The sequence below is a fragment of the Eubalaena glacialis genome, chromosome 2 (genome assembly GCF_028564815.1).
Source record: "Eubalaena glacialis isolate mEubGla1 chromosome 2, mEubGla1.1.hap2.+ XY, whole genome shotgun sequence".
Taxonomy (NCBI): Eukaryota; Metazoa; Chordata; class Mammalia; order Artiodactyla; family Balaenidae; genus Eubalaena; species Eubalaena glacialis.
In genome coordinates, this window is record NC_083717.1 from 165034564 (window position 1) to 165050541 (window position 15978).

At 41.0% G+C, this 15978-nt stretch overlaps 1 protein-coding gene across 5 annotated transcripts in view; it reads left to right on the forward strand.

Annotated features, from left to right (window-relative positions):
• The window catches only part of SIPA1L1 (signal induced proliferation associated 1 like 1), a 191212-nt gene that overhangs the window by 145304 nt on the left and 29930 nt on the right, over window positions 1-15978 (forward strand). For all 5 annotated transcript variants that reach the window (XM_061180986.1, XM_061180990.1, XM_061180991.1 and 2 more), the window contains 3 exons: window positions 1864-1988; window positions 4817-4935; window positions 7960-8402. In XM_061180986.1, coding sequence (XP_061036969.1) covers window positions 1864-1988; window positions 4817-4935; window positions 7960-8402 — 687 coding nt within the window. The remainder of the gene's footprint in view (window positions 1-1863; window positions 1989-4816; window positions 4936-7959; window positions 8403-15978) is intronic.

A 15978-nucleotide genomic window follows, 5' to 3' on the forward strand; every position in this document is an offset into this window, starting at 1 on the left:
TGACTCCTAAAGTATTAAGTGCTCCTCCAAACAAAGGGACAGTGAAACTCTTCAAAAAGAGGCACAGTGTCAAATTAGAACAGGTTTTGTCTGAGCTCCTCAGGGAGCTCAGGATGGGACCTTCGTAGCCCTGATGCCCTGGCACGTAGTAAACGAGGAGTGTATGTGAGAACTGAAATTAAAAATTCATTGGATGAAAATGTTTTTCAAGGCAAAGTTGAAAGACAGCCTTACTTTATCATTTCTTTAAAAGCAGACAGCCAAAAAAAATTTGACTTTAAATTCAGAAGTTTAAAAAGTTGGCTTTGGTTTCCACTGCTACCAAAAAGTAAAAGCAAGATTCCGATCCACTTCTAACTTTGATCTCTGTGGCTTTTTGAAAAGTCTTAATTTAGTTAGTGCATGTAACTAAATAACTAAATAGGATATTTAATAAATAGATTTAATAAATCTATTAAATTATTAAATTTAATTAATCTATTTAATAAATAGATATTTAACTAAATAGGATAGCTAAATAGAATAGGATCATAGGACCAGTTTGAGGATATTCATTCTCCTAACCTAAACAGGGACCCCACTTAGGGAGGAAGTGGCAAAGATCATAATTAGTGAATCCTTTTTTTTAAATGAGCCCTTTCACTGAAGTTTTCATAAATCAAGGTTTTTGTTTGTTTTTAATAATGGAGGTAACTTTGTTTAGTGAGGCGTATGAGTCAAGTTTGTAAATGACAGTCATTTGTGCAAAAAGTAATGAGGGAGATGTTGTAGTAGGAGTTTTACTAAAATATTTTATAGTTTCCCTGCTTTCCAAATGCTTTTATATAGATTTTTCTCCCTGGATCCATATAAGAGTTGCCATGACTCTGGGTGGAGAAGCTGAACTTGGCTCCCAGCCTTCCTCCTCCTAATCTCCTGCTCTTTCCAATACACCCCTTGGTGGTTCTGCCCACACATTTATCAGTTTGTAGCAAAGAAGACATCTGTCACATGCATCAGTTAATTCAGGCCCTTTTGTGTTTTATTGTGTAGATTACTCATAAATTCATTAGTAACCACACTCAGATTTGTAAATTTCCACATGAATCTTTGAATTTTATATTCTGGCCCTTTTTCCTGGGCTCAGTCAGTATTTCCTTTGTTGATGTTACTAATCAAGGCATATGCTTTAATTAAGCCTATATTATATTATTAGTCTACACAGGGAAAATTAAAATGGGCTCATTAAATAGCTAAACATTCTTTCCAGAAATAGACATTTGCTTTTATATATGCCAGTTTACCTATTTCCAAATTGCCTTCCTAAAGGCGATTTAAAATTTATGCATTTTGGAAGTGGTCCCTGTGTAATGTAAATGATAGCGATCTTTGTTTTTCAGACCTTAGAGTAAGTGCTCAGAAAATACTTGTTCCAAGAATGAGTGCCTTAGTGATTTAGCAGATAACCGAGTTAAGAGAAACCCCTGGAATGTGCCAATTGAACGACACAAACGGAACACTAGGATGGTGACATTTTTCTTTTGGGTGCGAATGACAGTCTGAGCTTAGCTACTCAAGGGCCAGAAGTTTTTTGGTTTCTTACTGCGTATCTTTTAGGTTGGCTCGGTCCTAATGGCCCCTGCCCTTGTTGACAGTTTACATACTTAGCATACATACCTTTCTGAACAGAGGGGTGTATACTGACCATAACATCCACAGTTCCAACATCCATGTACACATGCACGAGGATGAGTACGCAAGTACAGAAATGTAAGCAAAACTAGTAGTACCTGTCGTTAGAATTTAGTTCATTACTCCCAGGACCGCCTTCCCTTATGGGTGAGGTCCCTGATGTTGTCTTTGCCTTCGGGGAAATCACCACAGGTTTGGAATAAGCCGCAGATCCCCAGCCTCCATCGACAGGCACAACACCCAGTCAGACATTGGTGGCAGCGGGAAATCCACACCCAGCTGGCAGAGAAGTGAGGATAGCATTGCCGACCAGATGGGTAAGTAACTAATTCCTACAAAAAGCAAGCTGCTTTTATACTAAGGTGACTTTGGTTACCTTTGGATGATGTCATCAAGGCATTCTGTTCTATAATACAGCCCTGGGTCATAAATGGGAATGAGCATTAAGTCTCAGTTAGCTTATGTATAAGTGAAAGCAGCAATTAAGACCTGAGAGAAAAGTCAAGGAATTCTAAGTAACCCCGACTTTAAAGACAGAAAGGACATAGGAATTATTTTCAGCACCAGAGTTAAAATACCAGAGTACCAAGCCACATGTGTCCTAAGTATCTCCCTCCCCCCTTGTTTGTTTGTTTATTTGTTTTTGCCCAGTATAAGTGCCCTGGGAGATTAGTTGGTATTAATGTTGAGTTTAAAAAAATTTTTTAAACTATGTGCAGAGAAGGAAAGAAATATAATTGTTCTTTAGTCACTTCTGTAGCTTGGTGAGAATGTCTTTCCTCCCTTTATATGCTTTTTCCACTGGCTCTCCTATTAAGCTGTCAGCTAAGGAAATGTCTTAGGATAAAACAGCTGGAAGGGAAAGATTTGCATGAGTGAGCCTTCCTTTGGGTTTCTGGCACATAGCCCTTCACTCTCTCTGTAAGCAGTTCTATAAGATACCAAAACACTAGTTGATACAATAAAATTTTGCCATGAGCAAGATTAAGTTTCAACACAGTAGCACCAGGGATTAAGTGTCAACACAGTTGATACATCAGGGACTTGAATCTGGACTGTTAGGGTTTTTTCCCTTTATCTTATCTCTAGTAGCTTTCCCATCAGTACCATAAAAAGAAGTAAATTTCAGGGCTGAAAAAAGATCAGCGTGTAAGGCAAAGACCGCATCATTTTATCTTCTCTGCAAATGCATCGTTTTGTTCTGTTTTAACCACTGTGCCCATGTTTCCATGCCTGGGAAGGGCATCCTCAGTGCAGAGGTTGGAGCCAAGTTGGGGCTCCCAGCTGCTCAACGGGGGGTCAACAGAAAAAACAACCCATGAACATGGAAGGGAGTGGAGATGCATTCAGCTAAGACAGGAGTTGAGGAAGAGAAACGAAATTCTTAGGTTCTGAAGATAGGCTTTGTTCCATCACTTCAGTGAGATGTGCCTCGTTATTGAAGCCATCTGTCATTCCCCACTCTCATCCCAGCTCCCACCCCGCCACCGAGAACCTGAGCATATCCTGATCCGCTGTTCTGCTCTTGACAGAATGTTTCACATCCCGTGTTTTTTGACACTGTTGAGAGGGTAAGGACATGTGAACAGGATCCCTTCTTCCATGTGACTTTAGCAGCTTTTTTTGGCTCCTAGTTGCAGGCTTTGAACAAAGCTGCCCTCGAGCCTTTGTGCACTGTTCAGGGTCCCTCTTCCCACTCATGTGAAGTCATGCGGGGAATGAAGCGGTATCTTGGGACTGGAAAGGGTAATTACAAGGTTTGTCCTAGACCTGTATTCATTCTTTCACATAAGCCTTCCTCTAGTCTTTCTTTCCTTGCATCCACTTTAGTTTAGTGGCATCCACATTGCGTAGATGAGTCATCGGTGAATCTTTTTGACACATTCATTCATCCTTTTAGTAAGGTATACCTTTTTTTAAAAAATAAGATACCCCTAGAGCCTGCCAGAGAAGACTTTTTTTTTTTTTTTTTTAAACCACGGCCTTTCTCCATCCAGAATCTAAGGCTTCAAAGAAAATGTTCAAATAAATTTTTATAACTTTTGATATTCCAGCATTCCAGAAGGATAACCCAGCCCTTTCTGCCTGGCACTTCAGAAGGAATCTGGGGCTTTGCTGGTATAAGCCATGCTAGGAAGGAATGGAGACAAATAATTGTTATGTTCTCATTCCTCAGTACACTGTATTGAGTGTATAAAGGGCTGACCTTCCTACACTCAATTTGTAGGAACACAATTCTCTAATGACCTTCAGGTCACTGGTTGAAAATGTCAAGCAGATTCTCACTTGTTAGCCAGACCTCACCTGTCTTTGTCCATCAGTGTGTGATAAACTGATGCCCAGGGGAGATGTGGAGCTTAGCGTGCTTAATTGGCTCACTCATCTCAGTGCAGTTTGTTTTTCTGCCTCTCTGCTTTTGGACACGGTTGAGAGTCAGAGTCAAAGAGTACACTGCCCAGTCCTGTACGTGTTAGGAATGGTGTTGCAGACGTGCAGAATTGTTGCCGTGAGCTCTTAGGTGTGTTAAAGAGGCTAAATCACTTACCTTTCACCTTTTGAACCCCATCTTGAACGCCAGTGGAGTCCAAAAGGAAGCAATTGTTTTAAGTAAACTAGTTGCTGTGTGTCTTTTCTGTTGTGCTTAGCTTACAGTTATAGAGGACCTCAGGATTTCAATTCTTTTGTCCTCGAGCAGCATGAATATACAGGTAAAATATTTCCAAAGTGTCATGGTAAGTAACACGTGATTGCATCCATGCCTGTCTAGGTAATGTAGACCAAGCGAGGTTAGCCACACTTTGCAATGAATGAATTTCATAAATTTAATCCATGTATTTGAGACTTTCCCCCCAAACCGAAAGTTGATTCCTAACTTCGCCGCATTGTTCATGGCCTCTGGTTTGGTGGTACTTGGCTATGCTAATGTGTATGATATGACACACTGTCACCAGCTGCAAGCTTTATCCATCAGCCACTTAGTTTTTGACATGCTGTCTATTGTGTAAACTTTCAACAAGCTTCTTGCTGAAATTCCGAGTTTGCTGGCCAGTGAACTGAAAGGTGCAATGGCAAGCCGTCTTCATTTGTCAACCTGTGTCAGTATCTGTTTAGTGCCTGCACCAGAATGTCCTGTTCTGTATTCCAGAGCCAACGTGCCACCTCCCAGCAGTATCAAAGGTACTGCCAGCTTTCCGAGAGAGCCCCGGTGGGAGATTAATGCGTCAGGATCCGGTGGTTCATTTGTCTCCAAACAAACAAGGGCACGTAAGTTCACTGTAAAATAATAAAAATGATAGATTCCTAGCCATGTACCTTTCTTGCAAGGTGAAAATGGTACCGGTCTGCTCTCTCTTTCTTCCACAATGTCAGAGAGGAAGTCATCCTAGTAGAAGGTGGACATTGGCTGCCACGGCCCTGGAATTTCTACTGCCAATGGCCTTAAGCTTGCTTTGAGATAAATTGAAATTCCTCATTGGTATGCACCTGCAGATTTGGATAGAAGGCCGTGTGATCCAATCACAAACAATCCTAATGTCTGGAATAGAAATGTGCTAGATATAGATTTTATTTGCTTACACAGTTGCCAGCATGAGGTATGTATGGCTGGAGCACCAGTCAAGGAGACAGACAGCTTCCTGACAACCCCGCCTACAGCTTCTCTTATCTTCCAGGGCTACGTACATTTTTGTCCCATTACCATAGTTATAAACAGTTCCTTATCACTTACAGGTGGATTTGGGAAGCAGAGGCTATCGTTTCCTCCCTCTTTAAATTCAGTTGATCTCCTTGGTCTGTCTCTTCACTGGAATGTGTACTTATATTTATGTCATTCTATAGAATGAGGAAATACTGTATTTCATATTCACTAATTTATAAGATACTCAGAACTTTAATGAGAGGGCTCAGTTTTGCTTCAGTGAAATGAATATTGCAGCTTAAAGAGAGCACAGCACGTTCGTGAGCGTGCTAGGCTGTGGGAGAGAGAGTTACTGATGAAATGTGACGCTGTCACAGTCGCACTGGTAAGTGCTGGATTACCCTAGACCACCTGTCAATTTCCCCTCCTTCATTAACAATTTGTATATGGGATACATGGTCAAATAATACTTTGGAAAGATTGGGGTAGATAAAATACATTCTTAAAGTTAATTTCACCTGTTTCTTCTTCCTTTTTAAAATTTGGCTAGAACACTTTAAATTCCAGATGTGGTTCGAGTTTTATCTCCATATACATCTGTCCTGTACTTTACACACTCAGCACATCCGAATGCAGACGAGTCACGTTGAAAATGCCCAGTAGCCACGCGTGGCCGGGGCTAGCAAATTCTACAGCCCAGGTCCAGCGCTAAAGAGGAAATAGGAAAAATAAATGATGGCCTTATAATGCAGAAGTTGTTATTGAGAAAAACTAGAGTAGCACCAGTAAAGTAACTGAGATTGATCCTTTTTCAAGGGGAGGAGATCTTTCACTTTGAAGTGAGACAAGATGGTCCTCCTGTGGCCTTCTCCCCGCAGCTGGTAAAGACACACACACAAGTCTTTTCTCTCCTTTTCTCTCCATCTCCACCAAGTATCTGAACTTCTAGCCCCCCTCTCATTTAAATATTATTTTAGTCAGATATCTTTTGAAATTGTATTTCTTTGGTTAGCCATAAAATGTTCTTTCTAAGCAACTGAGCCACTGTGCAACAGGGGTTCTGCCCACATTTTTTAAATTGAGAGATGATTCATATACCACATATTCACATATCATAACATTCCCACATTTAAAGTGTACTGTTTAGTGGTGTTTAGTACAGTCACAGAGTTTTGCAACCAGCACCACGATCTAACTCCAGAACATTTTCATCACCCCAGGAAGAAACCTGTATCCTTAGGGAGTCACCCCACCTCTTCCATCCCCCCCAAGCCCTCGACAACTGCGAATCTAATTTCTATCTCTATGGATGTGCCTATTTGACATTTCGTATGAATGGAATCATACAATTTGTGGCCTTTTGTGTCTGACTTTTTTCACATAGCCTGTTTTCAAGGTTCATCCGTGTTTTAGCATGTATTAGTACTTCATGTCTTTTTATGACCGAATAACTGTGTGGATGTACCACATTTTTTTAATCCATTGATCAGTTGATGGACGTGTGGATTGTTTCTACTTTTTGGCTATTATGAATAATGCTGCTATAAAATTCATGTAGAAGTTTTTGTGTAAACATAGGTTTTCATTTCTCTTGAGTAGGATTGCAACGGTTTTTCCACAGCAACTGCCGCATTTTACATTCGTACCAACAATGCCCACCATCTTTATTGTCTGCTTTTCTTATTAGAGCCATCCTAGTGTGTGTGAAGTGTTATTTCATTGTGGTTTTGATTTGCATTTCCCTAATGACTAATGATACTGAGCATCCTTTCATGCACTTATTGGCCATTTGTATATCTTCTTTGGATAAATGACTATTCAAATCCCTTGCCCATTTTTTTATTGGGTTATTTGAAACACAGAGGTTTTTAATTTTGATGAAGTCCAGTTTATCTATTTCTTTTTTCTTATCATTTTTGTGCTTTTGGTGTCATATCTAAGAAACCATTGCATAATCCAAGGTCATGAAGATGTACACCTATGTTTTCCTCTAAGAGTTTTATAGTTTTAGCCTTACGCTTAGGTCTTTGACTTTTTGAGTTTTTTTTCCTATGTGGTAAGGGCCCAGCTTCATTCTGTTTTGCATGTGGATATCTAGTTACCCTAACACTGTTTGTTAAAAAGATTACTTTCCCCCATTGAATTCTCTTGGCACCTCTGTGTAAGTTTACCTCTAAGCACTCCTTAGAAAGCTGTCTCCTAAATAGATGCTATATGGGGAAAGAAAAGATGTCTTTAAGAGAAAGTCTTATATTCTGCCTTCTATTTACTCTGATCAATAGGGTCTTTCTAATTATAAGCCCTTTGGAAGTATCACTTTCTATTTTAAGATTAAGATATTAAAGACTTTAATGACAGTTTAGGTGTTTTTTTTTTTCCCGATTAAAATTCTGTCAATACTATCAATACTTTAGCATAAGCCAAATAATGAAAAATGGATTCTAAAAAACTAAGTTTCCAGCACTGTCTGCCATGGAATCTTCTGAGTAGGTTTTTCCAGATACCTCCTGCCTTATTTTTGTGTTCACAGGAGTTTTTGTGTCTTGAGAACTCCCTATTTAGACACATTTCACAGGGTCATTCCCCCATTATTTTTCCCTGCTGTTCAAGAAGTCAAGCCTGTAGTTAAGGAAAGCCTGCTTCCCTTGCAGTCTGAGAGCCACTACTCCAGCCACTCCAGCAGCAATACCCTCTCCAGCAACGCATCAAGTGCCCACAGCGACGAGAAGTGGTACGACGGGGACCGCACCGAATCCGAGCTGAACAGCTACAACTACTTGCAAGGCACCTCCGCAGACAGCGGCATCGACACCACTTCCTACGGCCCTAGCCACGGCAGCACGGCCTCCCTGGGGGCGGCCACGTCGTCACCACGCTCAGGGCCGGGCAAGGAGAAAGTGGCCCCCCTGTGGCACAGTTCCAGTGAAGTCATTTCCATGGCAGATCGGACTTTAGATTCAGAGAGCCACGGCATGGACCGGAAAACCGAGTCCTCCCTGAGCTTGGACATCCATGCCAAGAGCCAGGCCGGCTCAAACCCTCTGACCAGGGAGAACAGCACGTTCAGTATCAATGACGCTGCTTCCCACACCAGGTAACTGCCCCTCCCTGCCGCCCCTCCCACTCCTGGCCTCCCTGCGGCCAGTTTCCGGCCTCATCCCACTTCCCTTTGCTCAAGAGTGTATAAAGAAAGGGTTTTTTTATTTTGGTTTGTTTTTTTTGCACAGTGACAGTTATTTTTATATATTTAATGCCTTTTATTTACCACCCAAATCCTTTATTCCTACCATCCTAATGCATTATTTTAAACTGTGGGAAAGGTTTGCAGATTTGTTCTTCATAGCTGTATTTGATTTTATAAAAACGTTCCTAACTGCATACCAGCATGAGAGAAGAATTTTGTCATGTGGCTTCCAGCTAGTGATAGAGAATATAGAATGGGACAGTCTTTTGAAGACATTAAAAGAAAATCTTGACCATATTTTTAAAAGGAAGGGGTCTTTTCCAAGACTAACATGGCATCATTTATGATGCTGAACGCATCTTTCACACTGCCTCTCTATCAGAGGACATCGCTTACCCAGTGTTTGCACGGCAGTTTGTTTTCAGTAATTGGCTCCTGGCAGTCACGTGTTGGGGGGGTTGTCCAACAGGAAAGTGTAGCTAAAATTAGACACAGCCCGTCTACCTTTCAGAAGAGAAAAGTACACATTCCCCCGTATCCTTGGAGATCACGGTGATAGGCAAAGTAAATACTATTTTTCATTTCCTCTTTTGGATTTGAGCCTACAATCCAAAGTATAAGATCCTTTCTTTTAGGGAGGAAACATTCCATCACTATCTTTTGGGGCCTGTTGATCTCTATGGTGGTTTCTCCTTTTACCTTTTATTGTTGTCAGTCATTGATCAGCTTGTATGATAGCATCCAACCTTGTTGTCTTCCAGGCTTCTTTTACTGTCATGCCCTCAAGAAAAGTAGCAGAGAAGTTGAGTTTAGTTTTACTTTCCAAACGGGAATCCAGGCACATAATCTGTCAGTAAACCCCAGATAATCTTAATGAGAGAGGACATCCTTGACTTAATTTGGATTTAACTTGATAAGTTAACTATTCACTTCTCCCATTGTCTGTATTGTTACTGATAAGATTCACAAGCTTCCCCTCGTGTTTCCTGAGTTTTATCTCTGTTTACCACTACCACATTGCAGTAATAAAAAGTGATTGCCACAGGTCTGGAAACCGCATGGCCTCCAAGCAGAAAGGCAACTGGGAAAGTCATCTCAGGATTCTTGGGTACCATGCATCCAGTTACCTTTCCATAATTCAGAAAATAGAATGTTTGGTTCAAGTGGATTAAGGAAGTGTTTGGAAGACAGAAAGCTGGGCATCAGATACCATAATAATATAATATAGACGTAGAATCACTTGACGCAGAGTTATGCCACTGGCTTGCTGTTTCCGGCACACCCACCATCTCATTAAGTATGGCCTGTGCATGACCCAGAACATTTTTCAGTTCACAGTGGTTCCTCTGTGGTTTTCAGGTTTACCTTGACTCCTAGATTTGGTTTTCCGTTCTTCATTTTGAAAGGAGAATGTCTTTTTTGAAATGATACTCCATCTGGGGATGTATCTCTGGTTTAATTTGATGGCAGAAGAAAGTCAGTCATAGAAGTCTTGTCTCAAATGGCATCACCACGGAATAAAGTTGAAAAGAGCTGGGCCTCTGAAGCCAAAGCACAAAACGTGGACTGCACCATCTCACAGATCTACCAAATCCCAGGGGATGTACAAAGTACCCTCTGAAAAGTCAGCACCTGGGCTTGCATTATCTGAATATGCTGACTGAGGCTGCGTGAAGGTCTTAAAGGATTATCCACATTTTCTGCTTCCAACTGACCATGCAGAAATCATTTAAATCATCATTTAGAAATAACTCTTCTGTTGAAAATCAAAGTTGCCAAGGAAGAATGTGGCCTTTCAGGGAGGATGGCCAGGCTTCCCACCCACTGATAGGTTGAGTCACATTCATTCGTGACTCTGGTAACGGGGATGCTTTGTGACTTCAATCTGTTGATCTTGGCAGAGTGAGCTGGATAATCAGAGCTTTAGCAGACTTCCTTTTCTGGAGGAAAGGGGGACTTAGCCACCAAATGCACATTGCTAGAGAAACTAAAATCACTGCAAATTAGAGCATTTGTGTCCTCGGAAGACAGGAACAGCAATTAATGTGGAGATCTCTTGACAGTGCATAAAAGAGCTTGTACCTGGGACTTGGTGACAAAAGCTAAATTACAGTGATTAAGTTCCACTGCGTATTTCTGCCTGGGCTGTGTTCCTACTCCCTCTGTCCTCCAGTCTCCCTGTTGATGATTGTGCAGGTTTTTTTGTGGCCCCCCCCATGAGAATTGCTTAATGTAGGTTGGTAATTATATAGGGTTGTTATATTCGGATGTCATTAAGAGGAACCATACACATTGAAAGCTTTCTACAATTAAAAAGTCTATTAACTGCTCTAAAGTGTTATTCCCTAGAATGTATTTTCTATGAAGCTTGGGAATTTAGATAGAGATTTAAAAAAAAATTTTTTTTTTTTTGTAATGGCTGTTTCACTTTCAGGTCTTAAACCACTCAAAAAAATAATCTGTGGTGAACATAGGAGAGGTGAAGATAGTTCCAATTTTAGTATACTGTTACCATCTGGGTTCATTTTTGTCTTAGAGTTCTGGCCTCGGAAGTAGGCAGTGTGTCCGTTTGTGTGGTGACCAAAGACTTCCTTAGCTTACAGAACTCTAGTCCTGCTGACCAGTGGCCATCGCTAATGGCAGAACTAGATTCAAGATCACATATTATAAAGCTAAAGGGAACCCTGGCGGTCCAGTGGTTAAGACTCCACACTTCCACTGCATGGGTCATGGGTTCCATCCCTGGTTGGGGAACTAAGATCCCGCATGCCACACAGTGCTGCCAAAAAAAAAACAAAACAAAACAAACAACCCACCTCAGGCTTGCACATATACATCTTGTCTGTAACATCCTGACCTGACCTGTTCAAATGTCCAGACTTCTGCACCCACTCGTTACCAGCCGTTCTGCTGCTTCGTCTTGCTTCCTGTAGGCCCCCTCAGAGCTCTGATGCCAATTAGTACCCACTTATGTGATCACATACACATTTTTACTACCCTCCAATACAAAAGGACTTCTCACCCAGTGTGTTCACCCTAAGCGCCTGTACATAGTATGCACCACTGTGAGCATGACAGATAGGTGCTCAATACACAGCATTATAGGTGTTCAGGACATTTTGATGAACAAATAGGAATAATTTCCTCCTTAATGTTCCCACTTTTTGCCTGATGACTCAAGGTCCCTACTAATAAACCAGTTTGAAGATAGCATAAATCCTTAACTCCTGACTGCTCTGGAAAACTACCACTACATTTCAAAGCTTACTGTGTAGACCTGTCAATATTTGCACAGAGCTCTAGCGCTTTTATATACAAATGTATGTATAAGAGTGTACCTAAAGTCCTTGTATGGCATGAGTTTTTAGTTAAGTCACTTCTATATAAGATTTTTTAATCTGCAAAATATAACAGGGAGAGATTTATAACCGCTTATCTACAAATATCAATCAAAATCTGGGTATAAGTTGGTCAGTGTCTGACATTCACTAGAGGGGATGATTAAAGGCCAGGAAAAATGCCTGCCCACAGATGTTAGTACAGTTCAGTTTCATGAATGTGCTTTTTCTGGTTGACTAATAGTTAACTATTTTCTGGTTGACCTAATAGTTAACTATTCATGCCAGAAAAGCTGTACGTTTCTTGAGAGTAGGGGTGAAGAAAGACTTCTTATATTCAGTTTACATGGAACAGTAAGGAATGCCTCAGGCTACTCTGGTGTACTGACTATGTGTGAGTGCCTCTGTGTGTGTGTGTGAGTGTGTTAGAGCTTGTGAGTTTAAATTTTGTTCTCTACCCTCTTTGGCACCCTGGGTGAAAAATAGGCCCTCCTTCTTTGTTTAGAAATTATTCTGTTGTCTTTGTCTGCAATGTTTCCCTCTTAAATCTCTTCTGCCTGGGATCTTTTTAAATTGCTAATGATTGATTACCTCTCTTCTACATTTTTTTCTTAGGGTGAGACTGTTATTTTTCTAAGTTTTATGGACTAAGTCAGACTTTAAAGTGAAGCCTCTACAGTTCCCCAGGACTTCTCTCCGGCATGTGGTTGGCTCCACTTGCCGTATGTTTATGAATTGTTTTCACTGGTAATTTTTGCTTTGTGGTCCCGGACACCATGAACATTCGGGGTTCTATTTTATTTTGCTTTTACACATCAGGACTCCAGGTGATCTGGCCTAAGCTCTCTTGCCCCATTTCCATTTCTTCCAGCTTATGAAAGTGGGTGATGATTTTAGCCAGAACTTCGGTGATGTTCAACTTACCTCAAAGAATGAATAATACAACAACTATGGTTGAAATTTCAACATTGAGAAAATGAGAGCTCTGTCAAGCCCAAGACGTCAGATTTCTTGATGCAGAGGTCACTGACAAAAAGTTTCTCATTACTTGGTTCTGTGAAGCAACTAAAGCATTCATCCAGTCCATATAGAAAGCCCAAATTCTCCAAATGCCATTAAATCGAAGACCAACAGGAATTCTGCAAGGACAGAGTCTCTATTCTTTGCCATATTTAAACCATCCTACTATACTACTAGGGTGAGAATTTATCCAGTTGCTAAAAGAAAAGAAAGAATAATCTCAAGAAGAGAGAGATTCCATAATCTTTATGAGTAATCTCAGTACTTAAGTCCCCTCCCTCTTCAAAATTTTGTCCTGTATCTACCTATCTGAAATTCCTCTAGCTGCAGCTTAAATCTATAATTAAGAGAGAGAACAGTTTTTCTGAGCTGAGTCTTTTCTAAAGACTGAAGAAGATTTTTGAAGTCTAAGATTATGAAATTTATAGATACCAACAAGTGGTGATTTTAAAATAATTTAACTATATATATATGTGGTAACAGCCCTTCACCTCCAGGCAAGTCGAGAGAGAAATGTAGGGAAAATAGATTTGGATCCTGAGATCCAGGTTCAAGTCTCAGTTCTGTTGTGGACCAGCCATGTGGCCTTTGGCCAGTCCCGCCATTTCACCGAGCTTGTCCCTTATCTGTAACTTAATAATACCTAGTTCCCTTACTAAATGGTTGTTTTTATATGTTTGTTGAGAATTTAAAAAATGTTATCAAAGGTATTGCAAACTGTAAATGTCCTTTTTCTGTCATTTCCTTTTGTAAGCACTCCATCACTTAGTGTAGTTATCTAGCTACTTTTCCTTCAACAAACATGTATCTCCCAAGAAACTTTGCTTCTCGAGTTTCCTGCTTTGTTTTCTTTATCCTTTTTAGATGCCACATCTGGACATGACACTTTTCTCAGCTATGCCTAATAGAATGATAATATTCGTAGTTATCTTGTTAGCTCCCTATTAACTCACTCAGCATTGCAGACTTGTTCAGCTTGAGGTCCACAGTGACCCCTGAGGTCTCTTCTGCTGGGTAGGCCTAGCTACTCATTTCCCTATGCTTTATGCATTCGTGTGCCCTTGTACTTATTAAATATCTCCCTCTTATAGATGAACAGTCTTCTTTACTGCAGTCACTTGGATATGCCCTTTGCCAGCTTCATCATTCCTGCCTCACTTCTTTTTCCCCCAGTCCTTTAGAATTAGTATCTTCTGAAGCTCTCCTAAATTGTAGAGCCAGTATTGGACATAGTTGGCTAGTGCTGAACACAGTGGGAGGAGTCATCCTTAATCATTATCCTCCACATTATCTGTCACCCGAAGGCTTATTTGTTATCTGTGCAAGTAGTCACAGGAAACCCATCAGTTCCCCTCCCCTTGGTATCAGGCCAGCATTCAGCCTTTGGGCAGATTTTGCCACAGTCATTTGACAAGTGACTAATTGCTGCTCTCCCCCTCCTGAAAATACCATCCCAGCCGGTCTAAAATCCGTCCCTCTGTGTCGTGCCTGAATAGTGGTGACTCCAGGTGTTTCCTTCAGCAGCTCTCGGTGGCACAGAGAGTGGCTGGCAGGTGTTTTCTGTAGGAGGCGGTGGCCTCGTTGATGATGCAGAAATTGCAGAACAGTTTCCCAGGCCCTCATAGCTTCAGTACTTAGGGCTTTGACTCGTTCTTTTTTTTTTTAATTTATTTTTGGCTGTGTTGGGTCTTTGTTTCTGTGCGAGGGCTTTCTCTAGTTGCGGCAAGCGGGGGCCACTCTTGATCGCGGTGCGCAGGCCTCTCACTATCGCGGCCTCTCTTGTTGCGGAGCACAGGCTCCAGACGCGCAGGCTCAGTAGTTGTGGCTCACGGGCCTAGTTGCTCTGCGGCATGTGGGAACCCGTGTCCCCTGCATTGGCAGGCAGATTCTCAACCACTGCGCCACCAGGGAAGCCCGGGGCTTTGACTCTTAACATGCAGGCTGCCCTGTCCTGTGGGGTTCATCCCTTTGCAAGGTCGGCAAGCAGGTGTAGCTGCTCCTCTGCAAAGTGGCCCCCGCCGTGACTGGCGTCCTTTTTGGAAACTAGTCATCTAGCATCGTCTCCTATACAGTTTTACCACAACTGGGAATGTAAATAACCAGGTTGCAGCGCATTTGGTTCATGGTTTCGTTTGAGCAACAAGTCAGGATGAGAAGTTTGGACAGATTCAGACTGTCCCAAATTCTCAGATGCCCCGTTGCCTCTTCTCCTCTGTTTATATGACGAATCATGCATATGTGTGTGTGCCCTCTCTTCCTTTTCAAAATTCATGTCCTGTAAACCCTAGTGTTCAGAGCAGCACTGTTTACCATAGCCAAGACATGAAGCAACCTAAGTGTCCATTGACAGAGGAATGGATAGAGAAGATGTATATTACACAATTGAATATTACTCAGCCATAAAAAAGAATGCAGCAACATGGACAGACCTAGAGATTATCATACTAAGTGAAGTAGGTCAGACAAAGACAAATACCATATGATATCACTTATATGTGGAATCTTATAAAATGATACAAGTGAACTTATTTACAAAACAGGAAGAGACTCACAGACAAAGAAAACAAGTTTACGGTTACCAAAGGGGAAAGGGTAGGGAGGGATAAATTAGGAGTTTGGGATTAACAGATACACACTACTATATATAAACTAGATAAACAACAAGGACCTACTGTATAGCATAGGGAATCTATATTCAATATCTTGTAATAACCTGTAATGGAAAAGAATCTGAAAAGGGATATATATAAAACTGAATCACTTTGCTGTACACTTGAAACTAACACAACATTGTAAATCAACTCTACTTTGATTAAAAAAAAATTTTTTTTAATTGATGTCCTGGAATGACCAAACGAATCAAAGGTTGGTCCATTTTTAGGAAAGGGGAAATGCCCTATACTTCATGTAAGAAAGAAAGCTAGTGTCTCTTCGTGTGGAATCCAGGAACACCCTGATTAAATTCTTAGTGCTTCCAGTTTAGCCATACTCAAAGCTAATCTCACTTTTTTCTACAGATAGAAAAGTAGCAGATACTGCACTTGTCATTTCCTAACATATCTATTGCTCGTCTCTTTTTGTTCCATATTATTGGCTTCTTACACAATTCCTGGGGAGAGATTTAATTT